At 49.7% G+C, this 12,981-nt stretch overlaps 1 protein-coding gene across 6 annotated transcripts in view; it reads left to right on the forward strand.

Annotated features, from left to right (window-relative positions):
- The window catches only part of HECTD4 (HECT domain E3 ubiquitin protein ligase 4), a 118,546-nt gene that overhangs the window by 45,918 nt on the left and 59,647 nt on the right, over positions 1-12,981 (forward strand). For all 6 annotated transcript variants that reach the window (XM_083453545.1, XM_083453546.1, XM_083453548.1 and 3 more), the window contains exons 18-22: positions 101-225; positions 1,297-1,450; positions 2,783-2,883; positions 10,878-11,076; positions 12,572-12,691. In XM_083453545.1, the coding sequence (XP_083309671.1) occupies positions 101-225; positions 1,297-1,450; positions 2,783-2,883; positions 10,878-11,076; positions 12,572-12,691 (699 nt within the window). The remainder of the gene's footprint in view (positions 1-100; positions 226-1,296; positions 1,451-2,782; positions 2,884-10,877; positions 11,077-12,571; positions 12,692-12,981) is intronic.

The following is a 12,981-nucleotide window of genomic DNA, read 5'->3' on the forward strand; positions in this document are numbered from 1 at the left end:
GCTTATTTTTTTGTTCTGTTTGCTTGCTTGTTTGTTTTTAAGACCAGCTGTTCTCTTGGCCACGTAAACACAAGTTTCTTCTTAACGTTTTTGTCCCTAGGAGCTTAAAGCTAGTATCTTGGCTCTGGCTACTCAGATCCTTACGGGATGCGATGAAGTTCTAGAAATGCTGCAGCAAGTCACCACTGCTCTGATAAACAGCGATATTCCAGACAGGGAACAGCGGTAAGTTTATGTACTTCATTTGCTTTGGAGATCCACGCCCCACCTTGATTTTGAAAGGTCCTCAAGGCAGTTTGCAACAGACTGCAAAGCATAAAACAAAAAGACACACAACCTGATATCCCTCAGCTGTCTGGATGAAGGATGGGATCGATATCTACTTCCATTCTGGTCTGCAGTCCCAGGACGCTGGCAGTTGGTGCAGAGTGATCTTTCTGGGGGAGGGAGGGAAGGAAGCAAGCTATCTGCAGCTGTCCTTTCTCTGGATGAGAGAAGTGGCCATGCTGCTATTCCCTTTTCCTGGATGAGAGAGGGAGGTGCAATAGTCCAATGGCCCTTGATACTCTGCCTAATAGATGGCACTAGAATGTGCTTCCTTTCAGTTCTGCAAGTTTCTGTTTGCTTCCTTGGCAAAGGGCATTCACCAGAACTTGCACCATTTTGCTGCCTCTCTCTTTATTGTTGCCAAAACCAGGAGATTTGGGGAAGTGTCATGCAGTTTTTGTGTGTGCTGGAGGCTATTTGGTTGGCAGGATGCAAGTTAAGGCAGGGTCTGAGTCTCAAACTAAAATGTGCAGGGCATAAGAAAAGTCTGAACCAGGGGCATTGTGAGCAAGGGTTCATTCTTCAGAGGGTGGGAGAGGCCTAAATAAGAGTTGTGTCAGAAGGAGAAGTTTGACAACAGCAGCAACAAGGGCAGGCTTCAGGAGGTGCAGAAGAGATGATGGAAAGTTGGGAGGTGTCAGGGATCTGGGGAACAGCACCTAAGAGAGCTTGTTGCACTGTTGAAGATGGAGATAGGATGTATTTGGGAGGTTAAGGCAGGCATAGGCAAACTCGGCCCTCCAGCTGTTTTGGGACAACAACTCCCAACATCCCTAGCTAACAGGACCAGTGGCCAGGGATGATGGGAGTTGTAGTCCCAAAACAGCTGGAGGGCTGAGTTTGCCAATGCCTGGGTTAAGGCAACCTGGGGTGGGACATTCACAGTAAGCCAGTTGGGTGTGCCGAAGCAGGACTGGTAAGTGAGCATAGCAGCAAGATGCTGTAAATCCAGAGGGCCTCTCATTGCAGGTTAAAAGGCCTGGAGCAGGTGACCAAAGCCACCATGCTGGGCCATTTGCTTCCGGTTTTGCTGACCTCTCTGATGCACCCCAATCTCCAAACATTGACCATGGCCGATGCTCTGATGCCTCAGCTGGTGCAGCTGGTCCTCTACACAAGTCAGGTATGGCCTCCTTTTCTTCTGCTGGTGGTTTTCCCCTCCTCCACCCCTCCAAATGGTTTTGTGTTTCTTTTCCTTCCCCTGGAATGATCTTTGCTACTGAAACCCTTGTGCCAGAATAGCAATATTGTTACATTCTACCTTGTAACAAACTTTTTATAATGCTTATTGTCCCACTGGGTTTGCCATAGGGGTTGCATTCATCCTTTTATGGCAGACAGTATCACATTATTTTCTTAATGTTCATCCCTGTAAAATCTGAGTTCCCACAATGCATTGAGGATACTGAATTGCCTCGTTACAAAGACTTACACATAGAGCCATAATACGGTGCTATGTGGAGCACGGTTCAAAATCTGCCAATAAGCTTCAGGCTGCATCTAGATGGGTGGCTCCTAGCATGACCCAATTATTGCTTTTCCGTTGTAAGATGTAAGTGAAATTGCAGCTGACTTTCCACCCTGTTGAGTGTGTTGTACATTTTCTGTGTGTACATTCCACTGTGTTCTTTCCATACTACCACACCTTCACCTAAACTCCTTGTGGTGTGTTATAACCGCTGTTTGTTTTCTGACCTCCTATTTATTTCCTTTTGAAATAAATATTTTAGTTATCACTTTTCTGACTATTTTTAAACGAAACATAGCTAAAGCATTATAACACTGTAAGCTATAATATAATTTATCATGATGCTATGGTGCTGTAACACTGTACTAAAAATATGCTTTAGCTGTGGACTGTTGTAGTGCTTTGCATCTTTCATTAAAACAGTATAGATGGAAAAACATTTAAATAAGTACAAAAATAGCAATTAAAAAGGGTAATAAAACAACATTCCCCACAAGTCTTATAATGAATGTGTGTTGAGCTGTGAGACTGCACTGTTGCTTTGTTCTTCCTAAAGAAGTTGGGCTTTTTGTGGTCTAAGAAAAGATGGAAGAACCACAGGGCAACTACAGGATGACAATGTTTAGGTGATAAGAGTTGCGTGGGTGCCCTGTAAAAAGTGAGTGAAGGAATCGTGTTGATGTCATGCTAAATGCCTATTGAGGAAACATCCTCATTCTCCTTCCAGGCTATAATCTGAATCAGGGGAGCTGTGCTATCTTTGAGGGCAATAGAGAGGATTGACAGGGCATCAGTAGCAACAGCAAGTCATAGAATTGTAGAGTTGCAAGGGACTCAAAGAGTCTTTGAGTCCAACCCCTTGCAAAGACAGTCTCTCTCTTTCTCACCTCCCTCCCCGCCTCTCCAGTTTCCCCCCCTTCCCTATTTGAGAGATAGCATTATATACAACTTTACTAACCACAAGCAACCATATTCATTTTGCTACAGACAGCTTTGCTGCTGAAAACCCAGTCTCCTGTTTTCTCTGAAGCGGGCAGCTCTCCTGGAGGGGCATCAGAGCAGAGGAGCAAGCTATTCCCTGATGAGAGGTAATCAACGTAACATCATCCGACTGCCCTTTGACCCTCATCCTTCACTACTTTAATATGTTGAAGGCACTCTCTCATATGCTTGCTGGCAATGTTGCTTCTGGACATAAATCATTATGGAAGAATGATTCAGAGGCAAGGAACCCCACAGGGTCTGCGTTGCATTGCTCTGTAAAATTGCTTTGTAGGCTCATGGGGGGGAAATTTCTCATAAAGAGCTGAAAGTTATAGATCCAACTGAAGGTGTTTCTGGAGAGCAAGTGTCAGGGGTTCAGGAGCAGAGTCACAGGAGAGGGAAGAAACGGAGAGCGAGGGGGAGGAGTCGGAAGGAAATGTCAGCGGCGACAGTAGTCCGAGGTCTCTGAGTCTCTCCAGTGACTCGGAGGATTCACAGAAAGGGGCCCCCATGGTCAGGGCAAGGGGGACACCTCGGGAAGAGGGGGCCAGAGGGGACTCAGAGAGTAACAGCTGGAAATCCGGACCAGCTTCCCCCCCAGAGTGCAGTAGGGGGGAGGAGTCCAAGGCATCGGGATCAGGGAGCGCGCAGGCAGAGGGAGAGCGTGAAGCAGGAGTGGCCACACCCTCGTCAGGGAGCGAGGAAACGGTCATCAGGAAAGTTAAACGCGCGCGCGCGCCAAGTTCAAATGTACAGGAGGGCGGCAAGGTGGGCAGCCCGGGTAAGGAGCCAGGTCCTAAAGCACGCCGAAGAGAGGGGGAGGAGTCAGAGGGGTCCAGCTCTGCGTCAGAAGAGTCCAGGAGGGAAGAGACCCCGGGGGGTAGTAAGACCCAGAGGAAGAGAGAGAGAAGGAGGAGGTGGAGTAAGATTAGAGTTTTAAGCTGGTGCACAGGGGGCGGAGATCCAGATAGAGCTTCGCCGGTCTAAAGCTCAGACGTAGAGCTGGGACGCTGAGATTTGTAAATGGAGACTATTCTTCAATAAAGACTTTGATACTGTACTACCGGCTAGCGTTGGTCCTTGGTGAGCTGGGACCCGGAGCCAGCTCAGACAGTAAGCTCTATCTCCATTCTTAAAGTTTTGGCACCAAGAACCTCGCCACGTGAGTTGACGCAGCGAGGGCAGAGGAGGGGTGCTTCAAGAGCTCACAGAACTCAGGCAAGATGACGACGGAAGAGCAGATATCCGCCCTGCAAGAAGCTGTGACACGACTCAGTACGGAGGTAATTGCATCCAGAAAAAGAGAGGAGGAAATGAGTAGCGCCTACCGGGATCTCCAAGTAAGATTGGACGTGATTTCCAAACAGGGGCCACCTGGATCCAAAGCAGAGGGCATTGGATTGGGAAAGAGGGGAGGCAGCCTTGTATCCCATTTTGACGGGAGTTTACAGCAGTACCCCAACTTTAGAGCAGACCTGTTGTTTGCGCTGGATCTGCTTGACAAAGACTTTAGAGATGAAAGAGAGAAAGTGGGGTTTATCCTATCCCATTTGCATGGTGAAGCCAAAACGTGGCTGAGAAATTTATGGAGGGACAATGATCCGGCGCTCCAAGACGCGAAGGCTTTCATTAAAGCTATGGACTCGTGTTTTTTATCAAAGATAGACGTTGATATTGCCAGGAGAGACATACATGGACTTAAGCAAGGCAAAGCCAGCGTGCGTCAGTACCATACGCGTTTCTTCGCACTGGTTCATGCACTGGGATGGGACAAAGCTTCTGCGCCAGTGAGAGATCTCTTTTGGGAGGGCTTGAATACAGAAGTAAAAGCCGAGATTGGAAGGGGGGAGAGGCCAAGGAGCACCCAGGAAGTGGTCCAGAGGGCTCTGGAGATCGGGGTGCATCTGGAGGAACGTCCTTGCAACAGAGAAGAAGGACGTTGGGGAAGGGCACCAGCCAGAGCACCTCCCTTCTATCCCAAAGAAGCAGCGCGTGCGCAGTCCACGCCCTCGCAGGGAGGGGGAGAGGAACCGATGGAGCTCGGAGGTGCCAGGGCTCAGTCAGCTACCAGAGCCCTGACGCCGGGAGCAGTCAAGACGAAGCCGCCTAGAGGGAACAGGAAGTGCTACATCTGCGACAGTGCTCAACACATGGCGAAAGAGTGTCCCCAGAGGCTCCACAAGCACACTGCAGCATCAGCAACAGTGACAGAAGCAACGCAGCAGGGAAACGACAGAGTCTGGCTGGAGGAAGAGGTACTGGGGTCCAGCCAGACAAATCAATGAAACAATCCCCAGGGATTTTGCAGCCCACAGACCCCCTCCCACCCAAACCAGTGGTGCAGCTTACAGCGTCTCTCCAACTGCCCAACGGACGCACTCTGGAAGTGCCGATCACCATTGACTCCGGCAGCAACGCCGACTTTATAGGACTGGATTTTATTCAGCAGCACAATATACCACTGCTGCCAGCCACACTGCCCCTGAAGGTTGTCACAGTGGATGGCAGGGACTTGCTAGGGGGGCAAGTGGTGCAACAAACGCAACCAATGGTGATGCGGATTGGAAATCACCAAGAGGTCATCAGCTTCAACGTCACCAAACTGTCAGGCACGCCGGTAGTCTTGGGCATGAGTTGGCTGCACAGGCACAGTCCAGCATTGGCGTGGTACCAACGCCAATTGACCTTCGGTTCCTCCTATTGCGCGGAACATTGCATTCTTCGTAGCCAAGAAGAAGGAGGGGAAGACACGCAGCTACAATTGAGCACGCTGCAAGCAGTGCCACGCAAGTACGCAGCGTTTTTGGAGGTTTTCTGCGAGAAGGAAGCAGACAAGCTGCCTCCCCACAGGCCCTATGACTGCCAGATTGACCTCCTGCCAGGGGCGACGCTGCCAGCCGGGAAACTGTATTCCATGTCTGAAGACGAGCTGCAGGAGCTCAAGGAGTTCATAGACCTCAACTTAAAGCGCGGTTTCATCCGGGAGTCGAAAGCAGCAGGGGGCAGTCCTGTATTCTTTGTGAAGAAAAAGGACACGCCCCAAAAAAGACTTGTAGTGGATTTCAGGCTCTTAAATTCAAAGACCAAGCCCACAGCCTTTCCAATGCCCAAAATAGATGACCTGCTTGCAACGGTGAGGAAAGGACGCGTTTTTACAAAGTTGGATCTGAGAGGGGCGTACAACCTGATCCGCATACGGGAGGGGGACGAGTGGAAGACTGCCATGTTCACGCCCCTGGGCACATATGAATATAGAGTTATGCCCTTCGGTTTACAAAATGGCGCCCACTGTTTTCAAGCGTTCATGCATCACGTCCTGGCGGGTCTTCTCTACAAGAAATGCGTCTGCTTCTTGGACGACATCCTGATATTCTCAGAATCTGAGGAGACCCACGAGGGGGACGTCAAGGAGGTTCTGCAGCGACTGCAGGAGCATCGGCTGTACGCAAAGCTGGAGAAGTGCCAGTTCGACAGGAAGGAGGTGGATTTCCTGGGCTACAAGCTGTCGGACAAGGGGCTCGCCATGGGCAGCGCCAAGGTTCGCGCGGTGTTGGATTGGAAGAGCCCGCGCAATCGGAAGGAGGTCCAGCGGTTTGTGGGGTTCGCCAACTTTTACCGCAAATTCATCAAGGGGTTCGCGATGCAGACAGCGGCCATTACCGACACGCTCAGCTCCAAGAAGAAGAAGTTCATCTGGACGGAGCAAGCGGAGCAGTCCTTCCAGAACCTCAAGCGTCTCTTCTCGTCCGAAGGGCAGCTACTGCATGTGAATCCCAGCAAACCGCTGAGGGTTGAGACGGACGCCTCAGACAGAGCCGTGGGCGCCGTACTGTTGCAGGAGGACCCGCATGGGGACTGGAGACCGTGTGCCTTCTACTCTAGGAAGCTCAGCAAGTCAGAGCAGAACTACACCATCTGGGACAGGGAGTTGCTGGCCATTCATGCAGCATTCAAGGCGTGGCGGCACTTCCTCATCGGGGCCAAACACACTGTGCAGGTTCGCACGGATCATAAGAACTTGGAGTACTGGCGCACGGCAAGGTTCCTGAACCAGCGGCACATCAGATGGGCGGAGTTCTTTGCGGATTTCGACTTCAGGATAGAATACATCCCAGGCGACAACAACATCATGGCAGATGCACTGTCCAGAAAGCCGCAATACCTCGAAGAAGCGGCGCCAGCAGCGGCCAAGCACATTTTCGCCCAGAAAGCGTGGGCGTGCGCTTCCGCAACCGTGGACCTGGAAGCGGTCCGTCGAGCACTGCAGGAGGACTCCTTCGCTCTAGCCAAGATGGAGGAGGTGCGCAAGGGCACGGTGAAAAACGACGAGTTCCAAATAAGGGACGGATTGCTCATCCGCAGAGGAGCACTCTATGTACCGGGAGATGAGCTCCGCGCGAAAGTACTGCAGCAGTTGCACGACGCGCCAACCGCCGGGCACTTCGGCAAGGAGAAGACGGCGGAACTCGTTGCCAGAGATTTCTGGTGGCCCAAGATGAGGGGGGAAGTCGCGGAGTACGTCTCGAGGTGCGACACTTGCCAAAGGGCCAAGTCAGTGCACAAACCTCCGGCAGGACTGCTCGAACCGCTGCAGACCCCGAGCGAACCGTGGGAGAGGGTGGCACTGGACTTTGTCACGGATTTACCCAGCTCGAGGGGTAAAACGGCAGTGCTAGTGGTGGTGGACATGTTCACTAAAATGGCCCACTTCATTCCGTGCGCGAAGGTGGCCACGGCAGAACAGACCGCCAAACTGTTCATAGACCACGTCTTCAGGGTGCACGGACTGCCACGGTCTATCTTGTCCGACAGGGGGCGCCAGTTCATTTCGAGCTTCTGGCAGAAGCTGATGGGTTTCCTGAACGTCAAGATCAACCTAGCGTCGGCGAGACACCCGCAGACCAACGGACAAGCGGAGCGCGTCAACGCCATCATGCAGCAGTACCTGAGATGCTATGCAAATCAACAGCCGACGACATGGGTGGACTACCTGCCACTCGCTGAGTTCGCTTACAACAACACGAAGCACGTGTCCACAGGGGTGACGCCGTTCTTCGCCAACAACGGGAGGCATCCCAGAACCTTCCCGGGATTAGAGAAACTGGGGGAGGGGGAGCCACAGGCAGCGGAAGTCTTGGCGGCGGAATTGCAGGAAGTCCACGATCAGCTTAGGAGGCAATTAGAGCTTGCAAAGCACGCATACAAACTGCAGGCTGACAAGCACAGGAGGGTTGGTGAAGACATACAGGTGGGAGACTGGGTGTGGTTAGCGGCCCACGCAGTGCCGACCAGATCTTTAGCTAAGAAGAAACTCGGACATAAGCAGCTAGGACCTTACCTAGTTGAGGCACAGATCAATCCGGTGGCCTTCCGGTTGACACTTCCGGAGGGATCCAGAATGCACCCAGTGTTCCATAGGTCGGTGCTCACGCCCTACAAAGCACCTCACCGATTTCAGGCGCAGGGCACGGCACCAGACCCGTATAGGGAGGCCCCCCCAAGGAGGGAGTCGCCAAGAAGAGAACCCATCAACCAGGTCACAGAGATTTTGGACTCGAGATGGGGGGAGGAGGGAGTAGAATATTTTCTCGCAAGGGAAGGTACCCCGGCCAGCGCCAATAGTTGGGTGCCGGACTATGCCCTGGACGAGCCTCTCCTCAAAGAGGAGTTTCATGCCTTGTTCCCACACAGGCCCATGCCAGCCGAGTATTTCGACGACTGGCTTTTCACACCCACGCTTTCTACCAGCACGTTCCAGGGATTCACATCGGACGAAGAACCAGCATTAGAAACACGTTCACCAGAGGGCTCGCCCTCGGGGTTTGCCTCAGACCGCTCGTTTTGGTGGGACAATCGAGGAGAGGAGAGGTGGCTGAGGGGCCCTTGGCAGGGAACGGACCCAGAGGGGAACGAGGGTGAGAGGGACATGGACGTGATGGGGGAGGACGTTGGGTTCGAGCATGGCGGCACGGAGATGGAAGCAGAGGAGAACGAGGTCGGCGAAGACATGGAGGACGAGCCGGATTTCTCTAACTGGATGCACGCCACGGGGGACGAACTGTATCCACCATTCACCCCCACAACGACGGAGCACCCAGCACCCCCGCCGGAGGAAGGGGAGGGGGGAAGGGGGGGCTTCGAGGGGGGGATGGATGTCAGGGGTTCAGGAGCAGAGTCACAGGAGAGGGAAGAAACGGAGAGCGAGGGGGAGGAGTCGGAAGGAAATGTCAGCGGCGACAGTAGTCCGAGGTCTCTGAGTCTCTCCAGTGACTCGGAGGATTCACAGAAAGGGGCCCCCATGGTCAGGGCAAGGGGGACACCTCGGGAAGAGGGGGCCAGAGGGGACTCAGAGAGTAACAGCTGGAAATCCGGACCAGCTTCCCCCCCAGAGTGCAGTAGGGGGGAGGAGTCCAAGGCATCGGGATCAGGGAGCGCGCAGGCAGAGGGAGAGCGTGAAGCAGGAGTGGCCACACCCTCGTCAGGGAGCGAGGAAACGGTCATCAGGAAAGTTAAACGCGCGCGCGCGCCAAGTTCAAATGTACAGGAGGGCGGCAAGGTGGGCAGCCCGGGTAAGGAGCCAGGTCCTAAAGCACGCCGAAGAGAGGGGGAGGAGTCAGAGGGGTCCAGCTCTGCGTCAGAAGAGTCCAGGAGGGAAGAGACCCCGGGGGGTAGTAAGACCCAGAGGAAGAGAGAGAGAAGGAGGAGGTGGAGTAAGATTAGAGTTTTAAGCTGGTGCACAGGGGGCGGAGATCCAGATAGAGCTTCGCCGGTCTAAAGCTCAGACGTAGAGCTGGGACGCTGAGATTTGTAAATGGAGACTATTCTTCAATAAAGACTTTGATACTGTACTACCGGCTAGCGTTGGTCCTTGGTGAGCTGGGACCCGGAGCCAGCTCTGACAGCAAGTTATAGCTTTTATTTCTCCTCCCTTTCCCTGCCACCTTAAGGGTTCTAAAAGCTGACAGAATATGCCGAATTAGATGGTTTATCAGAAAAAATAAAGAATAAATCAAAACAGGAATTTGTTTCAAAATGGGAGGTTTTCAGAGATTATCTGAAAAATAAATATAGTAGTTTAAAATGCAGCATTCGAAGAACTTCAGTAATAGTTGCAAGGTAGAGATAAGAAATTAGATTTATTGAGAATAAGTTTAATTATGAGAAAAGTGTGTATTGGCAAAAAGTAATATGAATTTGAAATATGGAATAGACGGGAGGTTGGTTCTTTAGTGTTAAGACCAATAGATGTTTTATTGTTTGCTAAGAAAATTATGTGTCTATGGTTGTTTTTGTAATTTGTGTGTAATTTGGTATTTGTTTTTTTTTCTTTTTTCTTGTTGTATAAATAAAAAACTTGATTTTTTTAAAAAAGGGTTCTAGAGGAACAGCAGCAAAATTAGAAAAGGTTGAGATTGTTTCAAGAGCTTTATGTTTTAATTCATAATGGGCACAGTGTATATTACCTGATCCTGCTTTTAACAACTTATGTCACAAGTAGATGGGATGTTGTGAGATCTGTTACTGAATCTTGTGTGGTTTTGTAAAACTGAACAGCAGCCATAGGGGTCCCATTACACTGCAGCACTGGGGTAAGGGGGTTAACTCTCCCCGCTTTCCCTATTTTCCCAATGGCAAGCACCCTCAAATGTGCTCTTTGTCCTTCAGGAAAAGCTTGTATGTGCCTGTATGAAACGTGTGTGGTTCCTCTGCATGGTAAATATCAGCTTGGAAGTAGATTTCAGCAATGCCTGATATTAAGCGTGCATTGTTCGAATTGCCTTCCTCATCACTGGAAGTTGCATTTTATTTGTACCCACAGGGTTTGAGGTCCTTCTTGGGTCTGTATTCCCACTAGATGGGAATTCAGTAAGTTGAAAAACCTGCCAAGCAAGCCTCTTGAGCAGAGCTGAAAGTCAGATGAATGTAACCCACATGAGCAGCGATTCCTCTTTCAAACTGCCTTCAATTGTCACAGTTGTCTTCAGCACAAGGCCCTTCTTCACATACCATATGTTTGCTGTTGTGATAGGTTTGTTGTACAAACTCTATGTTTTCTCTGCTAATGCTTGTCCCTTTTCACTCTTTTCTTAAACGCTAGAATGCTCGAAGAAAAAGAAGAGCCAGGTTTCCTTACGGGCTTAAAGATTCCAGCTCCTTGGGCTGCTGGGAAGACAGTAGAGACAGTCCATCCTGTCAGAGACAATTACAAATTTAAGGAGACGGTGCATATTCCGGGAGCCCGTTGTTTGTACCTGAGGTTTGATAGCCGCTGCTCTTCACAGTATGATTATGATAAGGTTAGTAGAATGCTAGAAAGATCTTCCCAGTGGAAGACAACAAGTCAGTACTGTGGTGCAATTTCCATTTCCTTCAGTAGAGTTTGCACAGAAGACGCTTCTGTCCCTTAATGCTCTCTACCTTTATCATGGACAATATGATTATTGTTATTTATTAATTGCCTTCCACATATGTCCAAAATATACAGTGGTACCTCGCAAGACGAATGCCTTGAAAGATGAAAAACTCGCAAGACGAAAGAGTTTTTCGTTTTCTGAGTTGCTTCGCAAGACGGATTTCCCTATGGGCTTGCTTCGCAAGACGTAACGTCTTGCGCCTTTTTTTTTTAAAACCGGCAATGCACTCCTATGGGAAACCGTCAATACACAGCGGTGCTTCGCAAGACGAAAAAACTCGCAGAACGAATTAATTTCGTCTTGCGAGGCACCACTGTAATAAAAACAGCTTTAAAACAACAGTTGAGAGCAGCACAAAAAAAAAAAAAAAGAATTTTAAAACAATACATAATGGACACCCATGGCTGAGACCTATTTATCCGGCTGGAAAAGCTTTTTTTTTAAGGAAGAAAATGGCTTCAGTTGTTTCCAAAAAGTACAGATCATTCCTATCAGACATATCTATAGCACCGTTTTTTGCCAGGAAGAAAAAAACGGGGAAGGTTTTGATCCCAGCCTCTGTGTGGGATCACAGAGGCTGGGAGTGTGTGTGAAGAGGAGATCCCTTGCAATTAATTTATTCATTGCTGAATGTTGACCGCTAGTTGAGGGTCAAGCTAGATGTGGCACCATACATGTCATTAGCCAGTGGCCTTTTTAAAAAAATGTAAACACCTGCAAAGATAGGATGGAGTGGGCTGTGATTGAATCAAAATCTGAACTGGGTATGGCAGGTTGTCTCTTGCTGTGACCCTGATTGGGACCGAAGTGTCTGCACCTGATGTTTGCATTGGAAGGAAAACTTCAGTTGCCAAGGATCAGATCTTTCTCTTGCATACAAACAGCAGGCCAGGAGCTCTGATCCTGATCAGGAACTTCCTGACAGTAAGAGCTGTTCGACAGTGGAATTTGCTGCCCAGGAGTGTGGTGGAGTCTCCTTCTTTGGAGGTCTTTAAGCAGAGGCTTGACAACCATATGTCAGGAGTGCTCTGATGGTGTTTCCTGCTTGGCAGGGGGTTGGACTCGATGGCCCTTGTGGTCTCTTCCAACTCTATGATTCTAGGATTCTATGATTCTAGGATAGTGGGGAGTGGGGTTCAAAAAGGAAATTGGCCTTTCCTGCCAGGCTCCTGATCCAGATCAGAGGCCCTGCACCTGCTATTTACTTCTAAAAAGCCATTTGTATTATTGCTTCAGTGATTTGTGTGTAAAACCAGGAAGCCACCTGCTTGTCTCCTTCACAACAATTTGGAATTAACTTTAAATATTCAAACTGCCGTAAGTCTGCACGTTGTATTTGTCTTTATCCCACCTAACAGTTTATTTCATGTTCTTGAAGTTGGTGATCTACGCAGGCCCCAACACAAATAGCCGGAAGGTTGCTGAATATGGGGGCAACACCCTAGGATACGGGAGCCGGAGTGTCTTAGGAACTGGTTGGCCCAAAGACTTAGTAAAGGTACAGAGTAAAGATTTTTCTTTTTTAAAATAACAGCAACAAAATTTCAACCAAATCTGAATGTTGTTCGGGATCTACTTTATAGAAAAATGGTTTGTGTTTTGTTGTAGACCCATAAAAAAACCATGCAAGGAGGACTGTAGCAGCTGAGTTCAGTATTTATTTTGTAGTGTTAAATGAGGAGTGGTAGGAGGAGAAAGGAAAAGCAAAGGAACAGCTCCAGGACTATAATTGTTGCTGATCTGAACTTCTGATACAGTTATAACTTGAAATGTACAGGGAAAGGCTGG

The sequence above is a fragment of the Podarcis tiliguerta genome (assembly GCF_965153285.1).
Source record: "Podarcis tiliguerta genome assembly, chromosome: 8".
Taxonomy (NCBI): Eukaryota; Metazoa; Chordata; class Lepidosauria; order Squamata; family Lacertidae; genus Podarcis; species Podarcis tiliguerta.